This window comes from Colius striatus, chromosome 3 (assembly GCF_028858725.1).
Source record: "Colius striatus isolate bColStr4 chromosome 3, bColStr4.1.hap1, whole genome shotgun sequence".
In the NCBI taxonomy this organism is placed as follows: Eukaryota; Metazoa; Chordata; class Aves; order Coliiformes; family Coliidae; genus Colius; species Colius striatus.
Window position 1 is genome coordinate 22,286,779 of NC_084761.1, and position 25,612 is coordinate 22,312,390.

Here is a 25,612-nt window from a genome sequence, read left to right on the forward strand (position 1 = left end):
GCATCCTGCAACAGTGACATTTGCCCGCCATCCTGCCTCTCCCCAGCCTTGCCAAGGCCGACGCGGGAGGGGAGGGCACGGAGAGGTCCCACCGTGCCCGGTACCGGAGGGGCTGCAGTGCCGATCGCCACTCACTAGGGGGCGCTGCCCATCGTGGTGTCGCGCCGCGGCCGCCAGAGGGCGCCGCCGTGCGGGGCAAGTGTGCGGTGGCGCCGAGAGGCTTCAACAGCCCCGCGCGGCCGCCAGGGGGCGCCGCCGCCGCGGGAACGGCTACAGGAAGCGGGACGCGGCAGCTGCTCCCGCCCCCCCATCACACCCCCGCACACCACACACACCCGCCCCGTCACACACCACACACCCGCCCATCACACACCCCACACACGCTCCTCATCACACACCACACACCACACACACCCGCCCCATCACACACCCCACACCACACACACGCCCCGTCACACACCCCACACCACACACACCCGCCCATCACACACCACACACCACACACACCCGCCCATCACACACCACACACCACACACACCCGCCCATCACACACCACACACCACACACACCCGCCCATCACACACCACACACCACACACACGCTCCTCATCACACACCACACACCACACACACCCGCCCATCACACACCACACACCACACACACCCGCCCATCACACACCACACACCACACACACCCGCCCATCACACACCACACACCACACACACCCGCCCATCACACACCACACACCACACACACCCGCCCATCACACACCACACACCACACACACCCGCCCATCACACACCACACACCACACACACCCGCCCATCACACACCACACACCACACACACCCGCCCATCACACACCACACACCACACACACCCGCCCCGTCACACACCCCACACCACACACACCTGCCCCGTCACACACCACACACTGCGCGCGGTTCCGCCGGGCCCGGGGCAGCTGCCGCGTCTCCCCGCGCAGGGCCGAGCGGAACCCGGCATGTCCGGACGCGCTCCGGGCCGGGCCGGGCCAGGCCGAGGGTGCCGCCGTGCTAGGGCGGCTCCGGGCGCGCCTCTCATGGTCCCCGGAGCGGGGCGGCCGCAGCCAGCGGGTGGGAACCGGTGACGACGCCGTGTTCGGGCCGCCTCGGGCAGCCTCGGTGTCTCGGGACACGGCCAGGTGAGGGAAACTGGGCGAAACTGGGGGCAAATTGGTGAGAACAGGGGTAAGATGGGTGAACCAGGGCCGTGCCGCCCCTCCTGCCCCCGCTGGCGGGCTCTGTGGGCACCGCCTCTGCCCTGGTTCTCCGCGGGGGCTCTTGCTGAGACTCCGGGGGCCGGCAGCCGCTAGTCCCGGGCGCAGGCTTCGCAGCAGCAAGCGCTGCCGGCCCTGCCTGTGCTGGCAGCCACGGGGCAGCGGTTTGTTTCCCTCTGCCCCTGGGCCCGAACCCCATGTTGTCCCTGAGGACTTTTCTGGTGGGTTTTGGCCCCACTCCCCCAAGGTCCCCTCTTTGGAGTCAACGGCTGCAGCTTGGCCTGGGTGGCTGGAGGTCCCGAGCAGCTCCTCATTTGCACTTTGGGGTCAGCTTCTGCTCAAACCAGCACCTGGCGTCCAGCTGTGGGGGCCCATGCACTGCTTCTCCCAGCTGGTACCTGCGGTACCAGGCAGGGCTGGAGGCTCCAGGGGCAGTCAGTGACTGGGCTTCTTCCCCTCGGCACAAACACTGGCTAGTTTCTTCTCCCCTGGTCCTTCCCGAAGCGGTTGCCGGCAGAATGGACCCCTCAGCCTGACGCTGGCTCTGCTGTAGCTGGGGAGAGCTGGGAGCAGTGAGTGTGGGAGCTGCTGCAGGAGGACACTGGTTCCCACTGGTGTTCAGCCCTTCGGCCCTGCCCAGTGTCATCCTCACAGGGGATGCCCCAGGGCCGGAGCTGGCAGTGTCGGGCACTCTGGGAGGAGCTTTGCTTTGACTGAAACCTTCCTTTTGAGCTCCAGACACGCTGTGGTGGGAGCAGAGGCTGCTCTGGGGACTCCCACCGGCTCCTGCAGCCCCAGCAGCAAGACGGTGAAGCCGCCTGGCCAAGCACAGGTAGTGATGCCATCACGGTGCTGCTGGTGCCTCAGGAGGTGTTGGTGGCGCAGGTGGTGCTGTGTGGCTTGTGCTGGCACGTGGGGAAGGCTCATCCAGGCACCTGGATGGGGAACACGGCTCCAAGGTGATGAGCACCAAGTGACACCAGTGGGGACAATGTGCCTGCTGAGGCGAATGCTGTGACAGTGGCCAAGTACAGCTGCGCAGAGGGACCTGGGTGCTTGTTGGGGCCAAGTCCCTGCAGGATCCCCAGAGATGGAGGGACTGATGGAGTGTCACTGGCCATGGGAGCAGGGTGCTGGAGCACCAGAACCAAGAGAGCATGAGGGAGCCAGGCCTGGCTGGTGCTCAGGGAGTGGTTTTGTGCTTGAGACATGTTGGCTTTGCCCTGGGGGACCCTGCAGTTCCTGTCCCCACAACTGCCCCTGAGACAAGGATGGGCAGGTTGGTGCTGTGCGTTTGAGGAAGTGACAGTGGGTGCTGGTGGGGTTGGGTCTAGACCCCCCTAGCACTGTAGCTGCTGGTCATGGGTCTGTGCCACCACTGCTGCTGTGCAGGGTGAGGGATTTTCAGTCAGGTCTTGGCTCTCACACAGTGTCCTGGGAAGAAGTGGGATGTCCCACCTCAGGTGTGCAGTGCTGTGTTGCTGCAGGGCTGCCTGTGCCCAGGAGGCAGTGGCGTTTGCCAGGGCAGCAGCCCCAGGGGCTCTGCAGGCCAGACTGTGCAAGGCCACTGTGAGCTCTGACTGTCTTTCCCTCTTTTCAAGTCTCTGCTGGGACAGAGTTAAACCACAGTATGTGTGCAGGGAGAAATGGATGGACGGACAGAGGAGCGCCAGCCAAGACCAGAAGCTGTGTGGGGCATGAGCCTCAGGAAGGGGCCAAGCTGCCTGTGCTGAAGCCAGTGCTGCAGCCTGTCCTTTCCTCACCCACCCAGAGCTGCTGCAGGGACTGTACAGCTGCAGCTCAGTGTAGCTTCAGGTCAGTTTTTGGTTCACGCTCCCCTTTGTTTCAGGTCCAGCTCTGGGACAGCTCCAATTCCTGACTGTACTAGTTGGTTTGTGCTCTGTTTTCAGGTGCAGCTCCTCTGTGGCTGCATTTCATTGCAAGTTCTGGCTCATTTCAACTCCAGCTCACCTGTGGTTGCAGCTGTCAACAGCTCCAGCTTAACTACAGGTTCAGGTTGGTTTTTTCTGCCCCTGTGCATTTCAGCTCCAGATTGTTTGCACCTCCAGTTCATTTTTTTTCTGCTTTGACTTATTTCAGGTCTGGCTCATGGACTGCTCCTGCTTGTGTTTGATTCCAGCTGGCACTACCTCCTGCCTACTCGCAGCTCCTGTTCCAGCTCAGTCCAATCTCCAATTGCCTCCCAGCTCCAGTTCCTCTTTAGTCTCAGTTGGATTCAGCAGCTCTTCAGTTCTGCTCCAGCTCCTTCCAGCTTGTGCTCATGTCACTGATCTTTCTGCCACGTTGTAAATCAATCACTGTCATAACTTGTATCTGAATATGAGTTGTCGTCACTGTAGGTGCACTGCCCAACAAGGTTGTGCTTATTGTTCGGGAATTATTTGAGGGCAGGGACACCTCTTAATAAATAGTTGGAAGCCAAGTTGGTGCGAAAAGTGCCTGGTCCCCAGACCATCTCAGCCATGTAGTTCAGCCTGGTGCATGGCAGCCTCCCAAACTGCACAGAACAATGCGACCGGACCCCCACCTCAGGTGGCGTCCATGCACCCTGCCGGCCTCCCTTCCCTCTCCCAACCCTGTGGCAGCTGCTGCCAACCGAGCCCCTGGCTTTGACTCCAGAAACATCTGAGAGGGTCTCTGCTTCTGAGCACAATGGCGCAGGAGTCGGCCCCTGCTCTGGCCCCGGGAGCCCCTTTCCCGGCCCCAGCCGCGGGGCTCCGCTCTGCGGCCTGTGGAAGGCCCGGCTCGGGCTGTGCTGCTGAGCCCAAAACCGGCCTGAGGCTTCGAGTCCCCCAAGCACCCGCTGAGCCCCAGCCCCGCGTGTGGCGTCGGGCCGGGCCTGGGGGCCCCGGCGGTGTCGGCAACGGGCCGGTGGCCGCGGGCGGCACGGGAGCGGACTTGGGGCGCCGAGCTCCGGCTTTCCGGGCTTTATTCCCCGCGGCGCCTCGAGTCCAGCGGCCGCGCCAGCTCCCCGGCAGGTACCGGCACTGGCCCGCCCACCCTGGACCGAGTGCCCCGCGCCGCACTGGGCGCCGCCCGAGAACAGCAGCCCAGCCCGGCCCGGTCCTGCCGCTGCCAGGGAACGCGAACGCGCCCGGAGGGGGCGACGGCGGCCGCCGGGGCTCAAATCTCCTCGGTCCGGCGCTCCGCCCCGCGCATGCGCTTCCTCTTCCGCCGGCAGAACCGCGCCGGTACCGGAGCTTGGGGGGGCGCTGCGTCTGCCCAGCGCCTTCTAGGAGAAGGGGCTGTGCGGAGCCCAGGGATGGGGAGGCCGGGTCGGCGCTGTCGGTGTCCCAGCCGGTGTCTCAGCCGGTGTCTGCTTCTCCCCAGACGGGCTCTGAGCTGGAAACCAGCGGCAGCGTCGGGGCCTGTGCCGGCCTTTCCGAAACGCCCGGAGCCCCTAATTGCCGTCCCTGTCCAGCTGCCGCGGGCAGGCGGAGCCGCGCTGCGGGGCCGGGCCCGCGCTGGGAGCTGCTCCGGGCCGGGAGCGATGGCCCAAGCCCCGCGTCCCCTTGCCGCTCGTGCCTGGGGCTGCGGCCGCGGTGCCTGCCGGTGTCACGGTACAGGCAGCGGCGGCTGTGCGCGGACACCGGATAAAGGCCGGAAAGGGCCCACCGCGCTGGGGCTGCACTGAGGTCTCTTGAGCACGCACGAAGAAGCGTCCGGGTGATGGGAAGGGGTGTGTCGGCTCCCGAAGCACCTCATAACCCTGGTCTTGCCCTTGAGGGGACTGTACCTCTCCCAGGAACAGTGATGCGTCCAGGGCTGAGCCAGGGGAGCTGGGACCTGACACGGGGACCAGGCCTGTTTCCAGCTTCTAAATGGAGGATGGGGGCTGAGTGCTCACAGTATCCAGACCCATCCCAAAACCCCTGGCCCCAGACCCCAACAGGGCAGGGCTTGGGTGCCACTTGTCAAGCACTAATACACACCTGCTCCAATGAGCCCCAAACAAAACACGTGACAGATGCAGTATGTTTATGAGCCTCAAGACACAGGACTTAGTCCCTCTTCCTAGCCCTCAAATGGCCCAGAGGAATCTGCCGTCCCACTCCCCAAACATAGGACTTGGTTTCACAGCCCTATTACTCATTCTGAGCCCCTAAATTCAGGACTTAGTGTCTGTTGCTGAGCCCTCCCAAAATACATGACTTACTACTGCAAGTTTCAGGGCCCTGAAACTGGCCAGATGAGCCCAGTTTCAGAGACTGAGTACTCACCTCTCTTTTCAAGTGCTCAAACTGCCCCAAGGAGCCTGCACCACACTCCTCAAACACGAGAGTTGGTTCCTTTCACAGTCCCAAAACTGTCCAGATGGGATTGACTCCCATCCCCAATAACTCTGGCTGTTTCTGAGCCCACCCACACAAAGCACAGGATTCAAGTCTGTTTTGTGATCCTGAACAAAACGTATCATTTGTTAGTCTGAGTTTCATGGCACCGAAAGTGGCCACACATGCCTGCTGCCAAGCCCTCAAAACACAGGACTTAGTCTCTGTTTTCTAAGTACTAACACATGGGACTTGGTCTCTCAGCTTCAAAACAGAGGACTTGGTCTCCATTTTCAGGACGTGGAGGTACCCAGCCCAGGGTGCCCATTGCTGAGCCCCACACAACTCAGTCTCTTCTTTCCCAGCTCAGTCTGGAGGTCTCAGCAGCTGGACACAGGCTGGGAACAGGGTCCTCAGGCTCAGAATCCCCACCTAGCCAGGTGTGCCATGCCCAGCTTTTGCTGGTGAAGTCCTTGGCTGTGTCTCTGCACCCCAAACCCCAGGACTTGCTTATCTCTAGCACAGGTCCTGCTACCTAAAAATTCACCATCATACCTGGCTCTGAGCCCCAAATAAATCCTTTCAGTCCCGCACAAGCCCTAGGACAAGTCCCGAGCCGGGGGTCCTATCTCCCCCCACTCACTGCCGCGTCTGTGCTGCTGAGCCCCGAAACTAGCCCAAGGTTTTGTGTCCCCAAACACCCCTGGGCGAAGCCCCAGAGCCCCCAGCCCAACCCCGGGTGCGGTGTCGGGTCGGGCCGAGCCTGGGTGCCTGGGAACGGGCCGGGGAGACCGGCAGGACGGGCTCAGCCCCGGTGGCCCCAGGTGGCTCGGGCGCCGACGGAGGGAACCGGGCTTTATTGCCCCGGCGCCTCGAGCCCAGAGGCTCCTCCTCATCCCACTGGCGCGGCCGCGCTCGCCCGCACAGCCCCGGTCCGGTCCGGCTCCCCAGGCCACTCTATTCGCTCGCTATTCACTTGCGGCGGGCGGACACCGAGCCTCCGTGGGTTCCCCCGCGGGGCGGCACGCGGCACCCGGCACCCGACACCCGGACCCCGGCCCTGCGGCAGCCGCCGAATCAGGGCGAGACAGCGGCGCGCCCCGGCCCCGCCCCGCGCACGCGCTCGGGTGCCCGCGGGGGCGGGGCAAGGGGCGGGGCGTCCCGGTGGCCGCAGGGTCCCAGCGCCCCGCCGCCGCCGGTGGCACCGGGGACCCGGCGGGCAAGCCCCGGCGTCTGAGTCTCAGTGGGCTGGGGACTGGGTACCTCCGCGCCCAGGGAACAGCGCAAGGCCGAGGGGCACGTCCTCATTTTCCCCCGGCTCTTTCGTTATCACTCGGCGCGACGCAGGCGGACTCCGCCCGGCCCCGCGCAGGCGCCGCCGTCGGCATCGCTGTCATGGCGGACAAGGTACAGAAGAGGTGAGTCCCGCCTCCCTCCTCCGCCCCGGTAGAGGCGCCTTCCCGCCGCATCTCCACCCGCTCCGCGCAGCGATACCCGCCTCGCCCGCTCCCAGCCTTTAATTCCGCCCCCGTCCCGCGCGCGCCCCGCCGGTTCCCCGCACAGACCCCCCCCGTCTGTTCCCGCAGCGTGAAGATCGCGCCGGGGGCCGTGGTGTGCGTGGAGAGCGAGATCCGCGGCGACGTGACCATCGGTAAGGTGCAGCCCACCCCCACCGCACCGCCGGCCCTGCCGTGGGTATCGGACTGACTCTGGGCCCGTCCTCGGCAGGGCCCAGGACGGTGATCCACCCCAAGGCCAGGATCATCGCCGAAGCGGGGCCGATCGTCATTGGGGAAGGCAACCTGATCGAGGAGCAGGCGCTCATCATCAACGGGTCAGTCAGAAGGTGGACGGGGCTCTGCACAGAGCTCCTTCCCCAGCATTTCAGAGTCGTTTCAGGGAAATTTCAGGGAAATTCCATTTCGAGTCGTTTCAGGGAAACCAACACTTCCAGCCCCTCCAGTGCATTGGGGAGGGTCGGTTTGGAATCCTGCACTATGTTCCGAGGCTGGTTTTGGCAGAGGGTTGGTGATTTCAGAGATATCTCCACGCAGGTCCCATATCGGCCTTGTCCAACATGAACTGGTGCTTACAGCTCTATGTGTGTGTGTGGCACTATGGCTGGGGAAGAAGTCCTACTTTGGTGAATCCTCCTCTAGCTGACAGAGGAGAAGGATCCTGATCCTGAGAATGAGAAACTGTCTGCGAGACCAAGCAGTTTCAACCACCTGACAGTCTAGCAGGATTGGATGGGACATACATGAGCTACCAAACAGGACAGTACCTTTGGCATCTCAAAACTTGAAATATATTCTTATGTTTTGCAGGTATCCAGAAAATATTACACCAGAGACTGAAGAAGTAGAGCCCAAACCAATGGTCATTGGCACCAACAATGTTTTTGAAGTGGGGTGTTGTATCCTTGCTGCACAGTGAGACAGACGGTGCTGTCGGGTCAGTATAAGAGGGAGGCATGCATGAGCTCTGCCAGGATTTAAGCAGCCCAGTGCTATTTAAGGTGCAGGATGTTGGCTTGAAAACAGCATTGGGGGTTTAGTTTTTGAAATAAAAGCCAAACATTTTAGAATTTCTTTAACATGAACCCACATATTCCCAAGCAATGAAGGTGGGAGATAACAATGTCATTGAATCCAAAGGTAAGTCTCACCTTACCATCTCGGCCCTTGTAAGTGTTTGCTGTTTAGAGGCTGGGAATCCACAGCCATGCACTATGTGGTGGTGTCACACTGTAGCTGAGGCCAAGCTGCAGCTGATCACAAGGCACACAGAACCCAGGTGTGTTCCTGCCATGGCAGGAGCCGGGCTGGGCTGGCACTGAGCAGCTTGTGATGGGAAAGTTTGGCAGTGCAGGGTTAGATCCCCTCTGTGGGCACGACTCTCACAGGGATTCCCTCTCTCTGGCAGCATTTGTTGGCAGGAACGTGATCCTGACGAGTGGCTGCATCATCGGGGCTTGCTGCAACATCAACACCTACGAGGTCATCCCTGAAAACACTGTCATCTATGGGGCCGACTGCCTCCGCCGCGTCCAGACAGAGCGTCCGCAGGTGGGTGTGACAGAGGGGGACATGCCACCTCCCTCCCCTCCTCATCCTCAGCGGGCTACCTGTGCCGTGGCACTGAGGCCACTGCCGCACCTTGCCTGCCTCTCTTTCCAGCCCCAGACGCTGCAGCTGGATTTCCTGATGAAGATCTTGCCAAACTACCATCACCTAAAGAAGACGATGAAGGCCACTTCCACTCCTGTCAAGAGCTGAGTGCCTTCTGCTGACAGGGGCTTTTGTCTGGTCCTGTGAAGCATGACACGGCCCCAGGAACCAGCCAGCCTCTGTGTCCCTCATTCCATGTTTGAAAAAACAAAACACATTTTGCATATGTGTCATTATTTATATTCTACTGAGCATCTCAGGCCAGCTTTGGGCCTGTTGCTTCTCACACACTATGTTGTATGTGCTTTGCTTTGGGGAATAAAAGGCCACCTGCTCTTCTGTCTCAGCGGGGCTGCAGTCCTTTCTGGGTCAGGTAACTGCAGCAGCACTGTACCTTGGTCATACAAATCCTGACATTGTGCTACCGTGGCCATCCCTCGAGGACAGCCCCAGCGCCACTGCTCTGCCCCCTTCCTGGCAGAGTGACACAAGCCCACACTGCTACAGAGCCGGGCTCCTCAAAGGGAGGGGTGGGAAAGGCTCCAGGGCCAGTACTGCTCTCTCTCCGTGGCTCCCAAAGAATTTCCTCCCAGAAGATCTGGAGCAGAGCAGCAGCTTTTCTGCTCTCAGCTGTTCTGGTGAGCTTCAGGCACGTCCACGCTTCCCTGACGGCCCCCAAGATTCCCGAGGGACGTTGTTCACAACTTCCTGTTCTATCCTTGAACAACGCAGACCGGCATTTTGTCTCGACACAAGAGGAAATTGTTGTTGGAGCAGAAATTCCTGTAGGAAAGAGAGAGAAGAGAGTGTCAGCGACCACAAGGCTGAGCACCAGCTGGACTGCAGGACGCGAGGGCTGGGTTTGGGGCTGGAGGCTCAGCTGGGACAGGCTGGGGCACAGAAGCTGAGCAGCACCCACTGGAGCCTGTTGGCCTGAGTTCACTTGCAGAGATACCAAAAATAAAACTCCACCGTTTTTTGGTTTTATCTTTTCAGAGACACCTGCCCTTGTAGCCAGGCACTTCCCACTCCCCCAGATCCAGCTGGCTCAGCTCATTTCCATTTCCCTCACAGCATGAGAGGTTCTGCTCTGTAAATCACCGCTGCGGGGGCTGGAAACTGAAATCCGTGGCCATGCAGCCTGCCGGACACATGGGAACTGCCCGCAGGTCTGTTTTGGCCACTGAGTCACAGAAAGGCGAGCCATAGCCTTAAACAGCCATTCAGTTTGAGCCCTCTGCCATTGGCAGGATGTCTGCAGCATCACCTCCAGTCCCCAGGCAGCATCTGCTCCAGACACAGACACTTGGCAGCCTGAGGGGTTCCATCTTGCCACTGCAGAGGCAAGCGTGGCCCTGCAGGTGGTGAGCCCCCACCGCCCTCATCCCACCAGTGGCAAGGGCAGGGGGTAGGCACACCACAGTGAGGACCCTCCCTCTCCTGTCACCTCCTGTCCCACAGCCCTATGCCCTGTGTCACCAGCACTATCCTCCTCCTGCCTCGCAGCCCTGCTTCAGCCATGTCCCTGGGACTGTGTCACACATTCGCAGACTCTATCCCATGTCACCAGGCTTGTGTCCGGCATCCTCAGCCCTCTGTCCCACGTTCCTGGGACTGTGTTCTGTATCTCCAGCCTGTGTACAGTGTCCCCAGCCCTCAGTCCGATGTCCCCAGCTGTGTGTCCAATGTCCTCAGCCTGCATCTCGTGTCCCCGGGACCGTGTCCCACGTCCCCAGCCTTCTGTCCCGTGTCCCCAGCCTCGTGTCCTATATCCTCAGCCTGCATCTCACATCCCCGGGACTTTGTCTCATGTCCCCAGCCCTGCCCCCCCGTCCCATCACCTCCGCCCTCCCTTCCCGTCCCCCTCCGCCCCATTCCTCCCCCGGCCCCCGCCCCGCCCCGGCCCCCGCCGCCCCGCCCCGGCCCCCCGCCTCCCACCGCCCTCCAGCCTCCAGCACCGCCCGCCTGGACGCGGCTGCCGCCGGCGGGACGCGGAGCCTGCCCGGACGCACCATGAGCAACCTCCCCGCCGATCGGGAGGGCGGCCCCGCCGACACCGGCCTGCCCGAGGAGGAGGTAACGGAGGAGGGGGGGGTTGGAGGATGGGGGGGGGGGTCTGGGTTTTGGCGGGGGTGGGGTCCGGCATCCCCCTCCCCAGCCGCGATCCCCGGCCCCTGCGCTCCGCGAGTGCCCACGCACCCCACGCGGGAGGGGAGGGTCCGCGACGGAGGGGTCCCGGAGGCTTCTCCGGCTCCGGGAACCGGGGGATGAGGGAACGACCGGCTGTCAGTTCATCCCCGGCTCCCGGAGACAACCCCCTCCAGCCCGGCGGGACCACCGCATCCCCCCGCAGTCGCCCCTGCGCTTCGCCGGGACAGACTTCCGGGCACAGGGGAACCCCACTCGCGGCACGCAGCTCCCCGGCGAGTGGGGCAAAACACACTCCCCTCCCCGGCTCTGGGGCCAGTGCCGGGGTGCTGGTGGGTACCGTGCATCCTGCCGGCTCCATGTCTGAGCCGGCTCCAGTGGGTCTCACCCCCACAGACAGACGAAACGCTCTCGTTCCCACGGGAGACAATCCCCGCGCCCCGCCACGGGGACGAAGGCGGGTTTTCTCCCTTACCACCGCAAAGTTCCTGGTTTTGCCAGTGACCTTGAGATGGGAATTTGGACTTTGGGAGGGTGAAAGCAGGCAGGTAGGATCTCCTCCTTGCCTTTCACCCGCTGGGCTGCTCCGGCACGTCCACACCGGCTGCTCGCTGGGGTCTCTGGTTGCTAACGGTGCCGGGATGCACCACAACTCTGCTCGCCTGCTCTCGCCTACCTTGATTTTTTTATTCCGGAGGCACTTCTGGCCTGAAACTTCCCAAAGTTTCCCAAAGTGCTCCACTAAATAGGGAATTTTTCTGCTGGCAGCCTTGCTGGGTGTGGGGCAGACAATGCTGCTGGGTCCTTGCGGGTGACACGCTGATATGGTGGCTTGGACGGGCTTGGTGGTGGGAGATGTCTGTGGAAGCCTGTTGTTTTTCCCAGTGGCATGGCACATGTCTGCTCCAGCACAGGTCATGGGGACAAGGGGCTGGCCATTGCACTGCTGGCCCTTGGGATGCAACTCTGCCCAGGGGCATGCTAGACAAGAGGTGTCCCTGGAGAGGATGGCCATGAGGTGCTAAGATGCCTCACCACGCTGGGGATGTGTTAGGAGGGCTTCAGCCACTCGTTCCTGCATGCCACATTGCTACTGTGCCAGGCAGGTATTTTTCTCTGCATGAGTTTTTCCAAGCCCTGGCTGGAAGAGTTGAGTATTTGCTTTAGTGGAGGCAAAGGTGATTGCCCAGTGCCTCTCCACTCCCAAAGGCTTGCCTTCCAGCCTCATGCCCCCCTCCCCCAAAAAAGAGGGAGAAGCAGCACTCATTCTGGGGAGGTCAATCAAGATGCTGCCAGGTGGGACAAGCCCCCTGCTTCAACCTCTCTCCTCCTGCCTCCTCATCGGGAGGGTGCCTGCTCCTGGCACCCCAGGGTGGCCTCCCCATCCCTCTTGTCTTCCCTCCCACAGCCGGAGGGACCCGGCAGTGCAGGGGAGCTGTGGGCCAGGGGGGTTCCCCACATGTGAGCCTGGGTTGGCAGCCGGGGAGAACAATTTGGAAAGGAGGTCACGTCACTTCAGCCGGGCGAGAACGGCATGTAAAAGGCTCGACGGAGGCCTTATTTGGTAGCGGAGCAGCTTCGGAGAGCTCGGCTCGTGGCCCTCGTCCCCATCCCATGCCAGATCCCTCATCCCGGGGGACTGGGTCAGGGGGAGGGGATCCTGAGGATGGTTTCTGGGGGGAAAGTGCCCAGTGAGTGGATAAGTTTTGCCCCTGCGGCCCCTGTGTCTCATCCTCCTGGGCTCCCGCTTCCTTCCCTCCTTTAATCGTGGGGTCTGGAGGATTTGGGAGCAAGTCCCGTGACCCCCCACCCGTGCCTGCCGCTCCTCCGCTCTTTTGCAATCCCCCATCTGCTCCCTTGGCTTCTTGCTATCTCCTTTTCCTCTGCTGCTTCCTCGTTCCAGCCCCAGCAGCTCCGCACTCGCTCTTCCCCGAGGGCTGCTCCTCTCCTCCTGTCCTCCGCACCTTCGGCTGCCGGTGCGGAGGAACGGCTCCGGGCGCCGGGGCTGGAGGCTGAGCGCCGATCCTCCCGCATCGCGGCGGCGGAGGAGCCAGCATCCCTCGGCCTCAACGTTGTTTATGTCGGGGAGCTGTGTGGGTTGATGGCGTGCATACACACAGCCCAGGAATCTAAACGCGGCCGAGGAGGACGCTCCATTAGTGGGGAGAGTATTTACGCAAGGGCTAATCCCCGCGGGGCTGGAATGCGCCCCGCCGCGGGGGGGGGGCTGCGCCCGCCGGGCCGCCCGGGCCGGGGCAGGGCAGGGCAGGGCAGGGCAGGGCAAGGAGGGCAGCTCCGCTTGCCTCGATTCGCGGCCGTTGCCTTCCTGCTCCCTCCGGGGCCCGCGGCCCGTCGGTGCCTCCTCGGCGGCGGGCAGCCAAGCAGCTAATCGGCTGGTAGAGAATTAAAGTGAGCCCCCGCTGAACGGTGGGGGACGGGGAGCTGGGGTTGAAGGAGACGATTAAATGCCTTGTGAATGAATCACCCGGACGCCTTCCGCCTCTCCCCTCCGGCCCCCAGCCTGTTAACGTTTACCGAGGAGGGGAGGGGGGTGGTTTGCGAAGGGCAGGGGACCGTGACCGTTCCAAGGGGCACCCGGCATCCCTCGGGGTGCTGCTGTCTGAAGAGGGTCCAAGGCAGGCAAGTGCCTCCCGAGTGTCTGCTTACCTTCAGGAGACAATCGTGGCTTGTGGCTTCCTGTGAAAAGGAGGAGGCAGAGGGCTGCTGATGTTTTGCCGTGAACTTCTTCATGCTTGAGCCTTGGTCCCTGCATCTCCTTGTGTGTTTCTGGCCCTGACTGTCTCAGCAGACCACCCCCCAGACCCTCCCCAACATCCTTTAAAAGAGCCCCAGATGGGACATGGCTATTTTAGGGAAGGTAGAAGGTGATATTGGGACACAGAAGAGCTGAGTTGAGAGGGCCAGGCCGTAGGTGGGGTGGAGATGGCTTCCTAGGGATGAGAGAGTAGTAGGGAATAGGCGAAGACTTTCTACAGGGATGATGAAAGGGGACAAAGCAGGAACGAGGTGGCAGAGGTGGGATCCATTGGCCCTGGCAAATCTGGGAGCTCTGGGGTGCAGCCACAGGAGCAGAGGACCACGGAAAGCAGAACTGGCGTGCCTCTCGTGCAGTCCCATAGCTGCCATCCCTGCTGAAGGAAATCAAAGTGATGGTCACCTGCGAGGTCCTGCACCCATAGCCAGGAGCTTCCCAGAGCAAACGTCGTTGTTTCTGACCCAAAAGAAACCTTTGGTTTCACCCCAAATTGTAAGGAGAAGGATAAATGGAGAAATACTTCTCCAAGAAGAAGCAGCACTGAAAGGAAACAGCTCAGGCAGGGGCGTTTGGGCTGTGGGAATCCCACTGCCCTGCTCGGCTGCCCTTTGCTCATCTGTGCTCAGGAGCCGTAGGTCTTGGCCCCCTCACACAAGACACTTGGAAGCACATGTCTTGCCTGATCCACCTCTGAGGAGGGGTCAGGTTTCCCTGTGGAAGAGCATACACTTGTGTACTGGCTGGTGATTTCTCTGATAAGTCTTTCCTCCCACCCTGCTCCCCAAGTAGAATTTTGGCTGGGGAGCATTTCTTGGAGACGATGGAGGCTGAGCCCCTGGGATCTCTCAGCACAGGAAAGCCTGGAGCAGCTCCCCGCGGGCTGAAGCTCTTCCATTTAAGGGCAGAAGTAATATTTCCGCCTAAAATCTTTCCCTTGGCAAAAGGATATCCGTCCAGCGGGCTGGGAATTATCCCTGAGGACGCTCCTGTTCTCTGCCGGTCTCACTTGATTTTAACACAGCCCAGAGCCTCCCACCTGCTTGTTACCCAGCCCAGTAACAGGATGCTCTTTAGACAGGACCTACTCAAATGTCCCTTTGGCTGCGTACAGCAGCCCCCCTTCACCTTTTTCCAGGGTGCAGATGGGGTGCACCCATCACCTTGTATCCCCTCCGTTTTCCCCCAGCCCCCAAATGTCATGTTGGGGCTGGAAACCAGCTGGGGGATCCTTTGGAGCCTTCTCCTTCTCCCACTCACCACTGTGTAATTTTATGGTTTAAAACTTGGCCGACCCGCATTTGAACTTTCAAAGAAAACAAGTAATTACTGAAGAGAAGCCCTTCCTTTGCAAGGCCAAATTTCAGAGGGTTTTTCAGGGTCTTTTATCTCTCCCATCTCTCTGCCGTGCTGCTATGGGGCTAAATGATCCGACGGGGCTCGTAGGGGTTTGGATTTCAAGGACGCGGCAAATTGGCGGCAGGCTCTGCCCTGGAGACGCCTTTGGCCTTTCACACAGCTACCCTGGGAGAGGAGATGGGGGAAACCAGTGTGTCGGGGAGGACCCGAGGTTCAAGGCATGATGGAGATGAGAGGGGACCGTGGCCTCCTGGGGAAGGAAACCCAGCTGGGAGGGTGCATGTGTCTGGTGAGTGATTCCCTGGGTAGCCTCTGCACTGAGGTGGGCCTGTCTGAAGGGGAATGGCTTTTTCCTTGCTGGGAAAAGATAAATTTGCCTTCTTTACATTGAATTTAATGGACATAAGGGGAGATTCCCAGCCCCTGTCAGGGGAAATTCAGGCAGCATCTCTGTTGGGAGTATGGGAATGAATGCCTTGGGATGCTCCATCACCCTCTGATATCAGAAGATGGGCAGAAAGCTGACAGGGGTCCCCCCAAGGTGCCTTAGTGGGGGCTTCCAGCCCATCATGGATGGTCCCACTAGAGGATGCAGGCTTCCAAGGCTGTGTCAAATTCCAGCTCTGGCTCAGAAAGGGGTAGGGACATTCCTTTGTGGATCCCATCCAGCCTGGAGCTCTCAGCATCCCTCTGAGGAAGGCCCTCAGCATCTTTTCATAGCTGTTGCAGGGTTTGCTTTCCAAGAGGAGCCAAGCGTGGGATGGCAGTGCTTTCATTCATGGCTGACTTGTTTTCTGGCAGCCTCTGTGCTCCCTCCTGGCCATGGGTACCAGCTGCCATGGGTGCCAGCAGCATCAGGGCTGTTGCCACCAGGGCTATGTGCAAACAGCCCTGAGTACCTTTTGTTATTTAATAGATATAGGTCAGCCAGAGGTTTTGTTACACAAAGCAGGAATGTTTGCTACTCCCAGGCTAGGAGATGGGGTAGATAGCTTATCTGCAAGAGAAAGAAGACATGTCAGCAGAAGAATAGGCCCGAGCTGGCTCTTTCACATGTCTGTCCCAGGGAATGGGGCGGGCAGGGTGCCTGGCCAAAGAAAATACATTTAAAAAAAAACCAATCAAGGTTTCCCCCCTCCTCCAGCCCAAATCTGGCAGCTTGGCACTGGGGGATGGGAGACCTTGGCCTAGCCCCTTCAGACCAGCTCTCACGAGGCATTTGTGTGCCTGAAAAAATAAGCTGCATCCATCAAATCCTCTAGATTACCTCCTGGTAGGATGCTACGGGAGCAGCAGAAGCAGGGCTTGCTTAGAAGCAAGCCTAGAGCTGAAAGAGAAGGTAAGGCAGGGATACCAGCGACATGGGCACCATCCTCAGGTGCCCCAGTGAGAGCAGAGCTGGTGAGGGATGGCAGCCAACATCAGACCCGCATGTGGGGACACATCAGGGCTGAGACCAAGCTGTCAGCTCTCTCCCCAGTGAGGTTTGAGCCTTAAATACAACCCTGGGGCCATGTGCAGGGTGCATGGGTGAGGGGGTCCAGGTGGGGACAAGTTAGGGCTGTTGTCAGTCCCAGGCCCCTGTGGCCCCCAGTCATTGGTCACTAAAGTGTTTGGATGAGATTTGGGGGATTAGGCGAGGGGGACTGGCAGCAGACCCAGCTGTTAGTCTCCTGTACCACATTGCTCTCCCGGTTACGAGCTGGTTGTAAAGCAAAACTATCCTGGCATGGGTCTTACCCAGCCGGGGTTTGCTTGCCCCCAGGGAGCCCCACATCAGCCCTGGAGATCAGTGGAAGCAGGGTTTCTGCCAGCCATGCCAGCCTGAAGGCATGGCAAACATTAGATATACTCAGAAAGAGTTAAAACTCCTTAAAAAGCGACTTTTTAAAAGCTTAAAGAAAAAGCTTAAAACCAGCCCCCCTCCAAACCAAGGAGATGCTGTCAGCCTTTTCTACCCGGGGGGCACCTCTGGTTACCTTTCCATGGTGTCTCAGCAGCCTGCTCCACAGTCACCCAAAGGACAGGAACACTCCTTCCAAAAATTGCCGCATTCCCCAAATGTGGCTTAAGGCTTTTGGCTGCCCACGAGGATCCCCTTGGGCTGGCATCGTCCCTTTGGTATGCCAGCAGCTAAGGCTGTGGGAGGCATGGGGTATCCCCAAGAGAGGGCTGAGGCAGGGTTCCCAGGAACCTCCTTTCTTCTTTTCTAGGTGAGGACACTCTTCGTCAGCGGGTTGCCTCTGGACATCAAGCCCCGGGAACTTTACCTGCTCTTCAGACCCTTTAAGGTACCAGATTGGGGAGGGGAAAGAGGAGCTGGAAGCACAGGGCTGGCCCCCTGCCTCATCCCCATGGCCCCACCAACATTGGTGGGATCTGAGAGCCCACTGGCTTCCCCTCAAATATTCCAGTTCAGTCATTTTATTAATAGAAACAAGTTTCTGTGCCTTTTTCTCCCCATTGAACCATAGGAAAGTGGCTTTGAGTGCTTCGGCTGCAGCAGGGTTTTAATTACACGTTGATTTGCACCCCGTTTAGCAGCAGGAGAGCGTTGGCTGGAAACAGCAGCAGTGCTGGTGCTAAGGCATGGCCAGCTCCCCCCTCCCCATGCTCACCCTCAGCTGTGGGGCTGCTGGGCGATGGGTGCAGGAGGTTTCCCTCTCCAAGGGGCAGCTGAATGGTGGGGATCTCCACCAAGCACCCCTTCTTCTTTTTCTTGTAGGGGTATGAAGGTTCTCTCATCAAACTCACCTCCAAGCAGGTAGGAGCCTCTCAAAACAAGGGCAAGCAGCCCACACCACGCTCCCCACACCATGCTCCCACCCTCTGCCAGCACTGCCAGTCCATGGAGGGGGGGCATCCCCCCTCTGCTCCCCACCAGTGTGACTGATGGTGCCTCCTCTCCTCCCTCCCCAGCCTGTTGGCTTCGTCAGCTTCGACAGCCGCTCTGAGGCAGAAGCAGCGAAGAACGCTCTGAATGTGAGTGTGCCTGGATGCTCTCATTTTTTTGGATCTTTTTTTTTTAATCCTTGTTTCCCCATCCCCAGATACTCTCCAAATTCCTCCATCCCAGGGACAGGCATCTCCTGCACCTCCCAGCCCCACCATATCCCCATTCCTCTGGCTGATCCCCATTGCTGCTGCTCATCTCTGTTACTGCTGCTCATCCCCCTCTCATAGAGGCTGCATCCCCTGCCCCCCCCCCCTTCCCAGGGCCCCCTGGGAAGGCTCAAACCCTGAGGATTAGAGCCTTAGACACAAGGCAGTTATGTCTTTCCCAGCCTCTCCTGTTCCTTCAAGGGGAAAAATCCCAGTTAAAGATGCAAAAGAAAAAGCAAATTTCCTTTTCCTTTAACAGCTCCCTCCTACCTCTGCAGAGTTAACCTCCTGAAAACAGTCACGGGGAGAAGGGCATGGAGCCTGTTCTCCAGTTCCTCCCTGGGTTTTTGTTTGTTTTTGGGGTTTTTTTTTGTTTTTTTTCCCTTTCCCCTTGTCTTCATTTTCAATGTAAAACTTTTGCTTGTTGTTGTTTTGGCTCTGCTAATCCCTCTGGATAAGAGCTCGGCTGTGCGGGATGCCGACTGCCAAATATGGTGCCGATGCTAAAGATGCTGGAGGAATGTGAGCTGCCTCGGGGCCTGGCAAATTAGCTCATTTTCAAGGCTGGAAGTTGACAAAAAAAAAAACCCAAACAGGAGAATTAAAACTTGGGAGTTATTTTAGTTGCGGGGCTGGCACACAGTGGTGCCTGCCCACCCGCCGAGCCTCCTTCCCTCCCCGCAGGGCATCCGCTTCGACCCCGAGATCCCCCAGACGCTGCGGCTGGAGTTCGCAAAGGCCAACACCAAGATGGCCAAGAGCAAACTGGTGGGCACCCCCAACCCCAGCACGCCTCTCCCCACTGCCGTACCTCAGTTCATCGCCCGGGAGCCCTGTAAGTACCAGCCCTGGCTCTCTGTAGGGTCTCCCTGACCTGCCACCATGGCAGTGCCAGCAGGTTTTGGGGTGGCAGGCGTTCAGAGGTTGTCCCCATCCCCCTTTGCCTCGGGAAAACGCCTTATTCAGGCAATTCAACGTTGCACAGAGATGCTTGGCTGCCGGTACGGAGTGCTGGAGGGGTTGGTGACAGGGCACACCAGGTCCAAGTGTAAGCAGCAAGGCCTGCTTGCTGCAAGCAAGGCAATGGCACATGCCAGCCAATGGCCAGGGCTCTGCAAAGGGGGCTGCCGGTGCTGGAGACGCCCTGGGAGCAGGTGGCAGCTAGCTTGGCAAGCGGGAGTGGGAACGAGCCCACGGCGCTGCTCCACCATGCCGGGGAGCGTGTGGGTCGTGGCCAGGGGCCTCAGCAGAGACCTCGGCAGTGAGTGTGCCAAACCCGCAGCCACCACTGGAAGAGCATCTTTCGTGGGGACGTCCATCCCTCGCCACGCTGTTGCGTGTAGGCACGAGCCACACGCTCTCCTCCGTCAAAGCTACCTTCTCTGGGGTAATGAAAGCCCTCAGAGATGATTCACCCAGCTCGGCCTTCCCCGGCGACAAGCTCAGCCCACAGCAGAACATGTTTGTTTTTCCCAGTGGGCCAGTTCGGCACTGGCTTTGCTGGCTGGTTCTTCTCTGGGGGAAGCTCCACTCCCACCCCCATTCCCGCTGCTTTTGGGGGAGAGAGAAGGAGCGGCAGTGCTGTTGAGGGACACGTGGCATGGCAGGGCGGTCACCATTAACTCTCCTTCTTCTTTTCTTGCAGATGAGCTCACAGTGCCTGCACTTTACCCCAGTAGCCCTGAAGTGTGGGGGCCATACCCTCTGTACCCAGCGGAGTTAGCACCTGCTCTACCTCCTCCTGCTTTCACCTATCCCGCTTCACTGCACGCCCAGGTAATTCAGACCCCTCCACCACCACTGCGCTCACTCTCCCACCCACCCTGGATCCCACCCGGCCCCTTGGTGCTCGCCGCACCACTAACCTCTGCCCGCCTAACAGCCACTCACTCCCCCCTTCCCTGAGATTTTAGGGATGGCACCCAAACCGAGCTGAGCGCTGGCCGCAAGGCACGTGGGCAGCACCGCCTGCCTCTCCTCAAACATCTCTCTCTGCCTTCCTACCTTCACTCTTGCCCGTGCCAGGCAGGGAGGGAGGGATGGGGGCTGCTCGCCGGTGCTGGACCATCTCCATCACTCCTGGCACCCAATGACCCATCGGCTGCCGGCACGGCCCAAGACGGGGGCTTCTGGATCCTGTGGCCACCCCTTGAGCATCGCTGGGAAGCAGCTCGCTGGATGCAGGGTGTGAAGCCAAGCAGCTCTGACGGGGAGGAGAGGGCGAGCAAAGCGCAAGTGAAGGACCCATCTTTTATTGACGAGGTGCTCTCCTGTCAGAAGCACTTTTCCGCTGGCTGTCAGTGCCCGTGGCCCCCGACGGCAGCCTGTTAAAAATTAACCACCGGCCCTGGGAGAGGAGTGGGGAAAAGAAGTGGAAACGGAGGCGACGGAGGATTTCTTTGCAGTGCCAGACTTTGGGACATTCCTTGGGGAGAATGAGAGACTCCCACCATGGGTGGGGAAGGGCAAGGGCCTCCATCGTGGCCGTGTGGCCATCATCCCGGCTTTCACTCCTCACTGCTGGCTCCAGCTGTGGTAGAGAGCAGGAGGAAACGAGAGCAGGAGAACAGACTTACTGGATAAACCGCATCTGAAAAGCTTTGGGCCTCAGCCTGCTGGGATTGAGCTGGGTTACCCAGAGCCGTTGTTGCTGCGAGCCAAGGGCTGGTTTGAGCAGGAGGGTGAAGAAAAGCGCTCAGCCTACAAAGTGGCTGCGGCCTTTGGATGAAACTCCAGCTTTTTGGGCCCTGTTGTTCATAGGAAGAGCGGTGGTAAATATTATTGCAGCTATGCACTTGCCTTGTCAAATAACCACTAACAGGCAGCACCTGCGCTGCTCAGGAGGCCGGGGAAACAGCTGGCGAAGGAAATAGAGGCATCAGGAGGCTCCAAGGGCCCCCCAGAATGCAGGCTGAGACCTCACGTTAGGCGCTGTTAGAAGTACTCCCTGCTGTGGATACAGAGGCAGCACGGTGGGGAAGATGGTAGGGCCCGTGCGGCGTTACGTGGCAGAGCACTGAGTGCCCACAGGCATAGGCTTTTGGCCTCTGATGGTTCTTCCCCTCCAGGCCAGTTTCCTACAGGCTTTGCAGCTGTTAGGAGGGGATGAGCCCAGCTTCTACTTGGTAGGAGTGTGGTGCTGCCTTCCTGGTTCAGTCCTACAAGCAGCAATGCTAGGGGCCATGCTTGCTTCCGCCAGCGTTCCTCTCCAAAGCAGAGCCAGGCTGGCTGTGCTGTTTGCCTTTTGACTTCCCTCTGCCCTGTGTTGATGGAAGGCTAGGAAAGAGGAACCCAGGTGGCTCTCGCCAGGGTAGACAGCCACCACTCCTCTCACCCCGTGACCTTCTTGTCTTTGCAGATGCGCTGGCTCCCTCCCTCCGAGGCTGGTTCTCAGGGCTGGAAGTCCCGTCAGTTCTGCTGAATGCCGGGTGAGTGCCACCTTCCCATGCCCATTCTCTTGCACTGTCAGGGTGGTCCAGGGGCCACCTCTGCCCTCACCCTGAGCTCCCACTGCCACCACGCTCAGGGTCTCTGGCAGCTTGGGGTAGGGGGGGCCAGGCCCTGCACCGGTGAGGCTGCTTTCCAGCAGGCACCATAGATCTGGGCACTTCTCTGCCCATCTCTGCCACTGCAACCTCAGTACTTTCCCCAAATACCCTGGGGCAGGATGGCAAAGCAGGTCTGTAGTGGCCCATGCTGTTGCAGCAGCAGAGGCTGGGTGCCCTGTGTAGCGATGGCACAGTCTTGCAAAGGAAGGTAGGAGCAGGACTGCCCAGCTGAAAGCATCCTCGGCAATGCAAACACATCGTTAAACCTTAATGAAACTCTCCTGGCAGCCTGGGGTGGTCAAAGCGAGAAGCGCAGTGTTACCAAGTGCCTGGCTTGCCTGGCCAGCAGGAGTGGGCTGGTTTGATGACAGCTAGGACCTCTTTGGATGGAAAAAGCCTTGCAAGATATGCTCCACAAATAACGCAGCCTTCTGTGAATAAACATACAAAAGGGGACTCAGGTGGAAGAGGGGGAAGAGGCTTGGTTGTTGCTGCCACATCCACATCCACCTGCAGAGAAACCCCATCAGGTCCGAGGAGGCAGCAAGGCTGCTGTGCTCTGCTCATGCTGTGGGCTCACCTGGGGAGGGCAGGAGGACTGGCCATAGCTGCAGCCAACCCCAGACTTGGATCCACACACCACTTCCTGGCTATTTTAGGCCTAGCAGATAAAAATAGGGAGCGTCAAGTCTTTGGGAACTAGTGGTTCTTCCAAAATATGGAACTTGCCAGTGTTTCCAGCTAAAATGTAAGCACGGCCGTATTTGGGAAGAGGAGATGAGAAAATCTGTTGGAACAGGTCCACCTGCCTGCAGCAACCCCAGTAGCCACAATGGAGGGTCGAAGACCTCCCGGCTCCTTGCCAGGCTCCTCTGGCTGGGAAGGACTATGGTGCAGCCCAGTGAAGGGTTTTGCTGCTGCCCTGTCTGCATCCTCGCTGCATCTGCTGCACAGAGCCCATGGGGGCAGGGTTAAACTCCAAATTACCCCTTGAGAAGCACTGACCCTGGGCACCTTAAGATAACCCCTCCCCTCGGCATACTGACCCTGGCCACAATCACAGTATCACAGAAAGGCAGGGGTTGAAAGGGATCTCTAAAGATAGTCTAGTCCAACCTCCCTGCTCAAGCAAATCCACCTAGATCAGGTCACACAGGAACGTGTCCAGGCGGGTTTGAAAATCTCCAGAGAAGGAATACTCCACACCCTCCCAGGGCAGCCTGTACCAGAGCTCCCCTCACCCTTATAGTAAAGATGTTTTTCCTTAAGTGGAACTTTTTGTGCCACTGTCCCTAACTCTACTGTGTCCTCTCACAGGTCTCAGGTGTGTGATGGTGGCCTACAGTCAGTCTTGTGGGTATTAATGGAGTCTTCCAAGGCGGCTACTGGGTTGGTGCACTCTCTGCAAAACCACAGTGTGCTGGTAAGGCTGAGGCACTGGGGCCACGGCCCCTTGGGCTTTGCTGCTTGGGGGAAGGGGCAGAGGGGTGAGGAAACCAACGCAATGTCCCCTAGGAAATGGGCAGAGAAGTGGTTGTGTCCCTGGCTTGATCCTCACAGCCTGGCCTGGCCCAGCCAGTGCCATTATCACTGCTATCTGGGGTGAGAGTTTCAACAGCCGAGGAATGCCTCTCGGCTTTGAATTACCCCCCGTAATCTCATCTCACTCCAGTCCTCCTTCCTGCCTTGGATCAACAGAGACTGAATTCCTCTTAAGTGCAAAACTCAAACTTAACTCTCAGCTTCCCAGCTGGTGCCTCCCCGAGTTAAAACCCCAGGAGCTACGGCCTCAGATCTCCTCACAGGCATTTCCAACCTTGCCCTTTCCCTGTCAAACAACCGTCCTTGGAGCACAGTCCCTCTCCCTTCCTCACTCTGTTTCCAAAACAAGCCTCCCTCTCCCCTTGGAGGAGGAGGGATTAACCACAGCCCCTTTTCTGCTTTGCTTCAGCCCAAAATAGTGGCTGCTGCTTGCCTTTTTTTTTTTTTAACACCTCTCTCTCTTGTTACAGGCTTGAAAAAAACTAAAACCTCTCACAAGTTTGGATTCCTCCAAGACTTTCCCACAGCCTCTATCACACATCTGCTCTCCTAGAAGCAAGACAAAAAGCATACCTAGTAATAATATTTTCCTCTTTTACACTGTATATTTGTAAGAAAGAGTGTGTTACTTCTGAAAGCATGGTTTGACAGGCATTGCTGTAGCGTTTGAAAAGTCTTTTCAAACAGAACCATAGGAAAGCGGACTACAAAAAAAAAAACCAAACTGCAAAATGAGAGCAAGTATTTTTGTACCAAACCTCCTAAATAGGACAATCCTACACTGGGTCGAACTGCAGGTGTTTGTGCGTGGCTCTGGAAGGCGCGTGGGGCCGCATCCCGAGCGCCCCGGCAGCTGCATGTGGAAGGCACGACGTCCACACGTGAGGCAGGGCGGCGCGAACTGTGCTCCGGCTCTGTCGGCGAGACGCCTGCGGACACTGACAGTATTACCCTTTGCTTCCCAGTTGTACCAAATGACAACCAGGCAGGACAATCAGAAACTTTCTTATGGTGATTTTTTTTTTTAACCTTAGGGCTCTGTTAATAGCTTGCTGTGCAAAGCTTTGGTGTGGTACAACAGATCAGGGATGGGCAGAGACAGCCCACATGTGTAGCAAGGTGACAATTTGCCTCCTTCTCCTGCCATGATTGCTTGAAGTTGTTATGGGCAACGTAAACTGCTGTATGAGAAAATAACCAAACCAACTAAACCCAACAAATCCTCGGTTCGCCAGCTTACTCGAGGTAAGGCACGAGTCCTCAGCGAGCCGAGGGGCTTTGATGCCAAAGTGCTGGGCCCAGCTGGGCTTTTAGCATCCAGGTTTTGCCAGACTGGCAGCTCACCGCGTAGCACTGCCATGTTTCCATGGGCAAAGACAAGAGGGAGGCTGCTGACACCCTTGAGGCACCATCTGTTACCCTTACAGAGGGAGTGCACCAGACCTCTTGACAGGCTAGTCTCTCCTCCTTGCTCCAGGAGGAGTTTGGGGGGAAAAAAAATGAATAAAGCAAACCAAACCCAAACAGATTTCAGTTTCTTGCAAAAGGAGGCACGAAACTCTGCTCCTCTCATTGCCTTTCCCTCCCTCCCCACCCCTGCTGCAGGGGAGGCCAAGCCCAGCTGCTGCCCTGGCTTCCCTGAAGACACAGGGTGCCCATGGCCTTGTTAAAACATCAGAACCTTTTTTTCTTCCTCCTTCCTGTTATTCTGTGGGTGGGCCAAAATAAGACGTCTTGAGATTTTGGCTGCTGGAGCCAGTGCAAGGTGGGGGAGGAGGGTGAGATGGTGCCACAGGAAACCGCTGGGGTCTTCTGTGAAAAGTGGGATTGATAGAGGGCGACGTGAGAAGAAATCAATTCCCAGGCCGACCTCTGAGTGACTTGAACAGAAACGACACCAGTGTTTCCAAGAGACAGACTCAACTCTTTCAGCAAACTTATTTCCTGTACTTTGTCTCGTGGAGAGGAGAGGAGCTTCCACATTGTCTACTCCGCTTTTGGAAATATGTTTAAAGGTACTTTTCTATTGTGATTTTTAAAAAAATAAAACCAGTGATTATTCTAAGTTACGTGCAGAGCATCACCGTGTGCTGTGTGTCTGGTTAGGAACAGGGAGAAGGATCCCAACACACACCCTTCAGGGCCTCAGGGAACAGCAGCCTCCCTTGGGCTGTTTGACGGCAACTGCTCCTGAGGGGATGGAGGGGGAGACGGGGGATGGGGGAATTTTTCAGGGCAGATACGTCCAGCTTGGCTTGCTTGGATCTCTAGGAAAGCTCCAAAATCCAGGCTGGAAGGATCAGGAGGCTTAAAGAAATGGTTCCAAGTTTACAAAGATGTTATCGGTTAGTTTTTAAACCTACTAATCTTGGCAGAGAGCACACGAGCTAAGCTGCGATTTTCCATGAGCTCAGCCACAG

General features: G+C 58.6%; 2 protein-coding genes across 6 annotated transcripts; both read left to right on the top strand.

Annotated features, from left to right (window-relative positions):
* The first annotated feature begins 6,691 nt into the window (after nt 1-6,691).
* DCTN6 (dynactin subunit 6) lies at nt 6,692-9,066 on the top strand. 2 transcript variants are annotated; one of them, XM_061992721.1, is made up of 7 exons: nt 6,692-6,968; nt 7,137-7,201; nt 7,279-7,384; nt 7,878-7,966; nt 8,169-8,207; nt 8,476-8,618; nt 8,730-9,066. In XM_061992721.1, the coding sequence occupies exons 1-7, from the start codon at nt 6,946-6,948 to the stop codon at nt 8,826-8,828; spliced, it is 564 nt and encodes a 187-aa protein (XP_061848705.1). In that variant the 5' UTR covers nt 6,692-6,945; the 3' UTR covers nt 8,829-9,066. The 2 variants fall into 2 exon arrangements, with proteins under 2 accessions (XP_061848705.1, XP_061848704.1); XM_061992720.1 differs by having other exon boundaries at nt 7,878-7,965; nt 8,159-8,207.
* Nucleotides 9,067-10,677: 1,611 nt separating this feature from the next.
* Nucleotides 10,678-25,270, top strand: RBPMS (RNA binding protein, mRNA processing factor). 4 transcript variants are annotated; one of them, XM_061992388.1, is made up of 8 exons: nt 10,678-10,796; nt 17,214-17,291; nt 17,726-17,764; nt 17,920-17,982; nt 18,787-18,937; nt 21,461-21,530; nt 22,968-23,073; nt 23,663-25,270. In XM_061992388.1, exons 1-8 carry the CDS (start codon nt 10,734-10,736, stop codon nt 23,666-23,668), a joined length of 576 nt encoding a protein of 191 aa, XP_061848372.1. In that variant the 5' UTR covers nt 10,678-10,733; the 3' UTR covers nt 23,669-25,270. The 4 variants fall into 4 exon arrangements, with proteins under 4 accessions (XP_061848372.1, XP_061848371.1, XP_061848373.1 ...); XM_061992387.1 differs by lacking the exon at nt 23,663-25,270 and adding an exon at nt 19,748-19,878 and having other exon boundaries at nt 22,968-23,057; XM_061992389.1 differs by lacking the exons at nt 17,726-17,764; nt 23,663-25,270 and adding an exon at nt 19,748-19,878 and having other exon boundaries at nt 22,968-23,057.
* The last annotated feature ends 342 nt before the right edge of the window (nt 25,271-25,612 follow it).

Excerpts from the sequence above, each read along its gene's own strand:
- RBPMS (XM_061992387.1), top strand. The coding sequence starts at position 10,734 with ATGAGCAACCTCCCCGCCGATCGGGAGGGCGGCCCCGCCGACACCGGC. Across the intron at positions 10,797-17,213 it reads CCGGCCTGCCCGAGGAGGAG|GTGAGGACACTCTTCGTCAG; the intron begins GTAACGGAGGAG and ends CTTCTTTTCTAG. Across the intron at positions 19,879-21,460 it reads CCGCTTCACTGCACGCCCAG|ATGCGCTGGCTCCCTCCCTC; the intron begins GTAATTCAGACC and ends TTGTCTTTGCAG.
- DCTN6 (XM_061992720.1), top strand. The coding sequence starts at position 6,946 with ATGGCGGACAAGGTACAGAAGAG. Across the intron at positions 7,202-7,278 it reads CCGCGGCGACGTGACCATCG|GGCCCAGGACGGTGATCCAC; the intron begins GTAAGGTGCAGC and ends CGTCCTCGGCAG. Across the intron at positions 8,619-8,729 it reads TCCAGACAGAGCGTCCGCAG|CCCCAGACGCTGCAGCTGGA; the intron begins GTGGGTGTGACA and ends CTCTCTTTCCAG.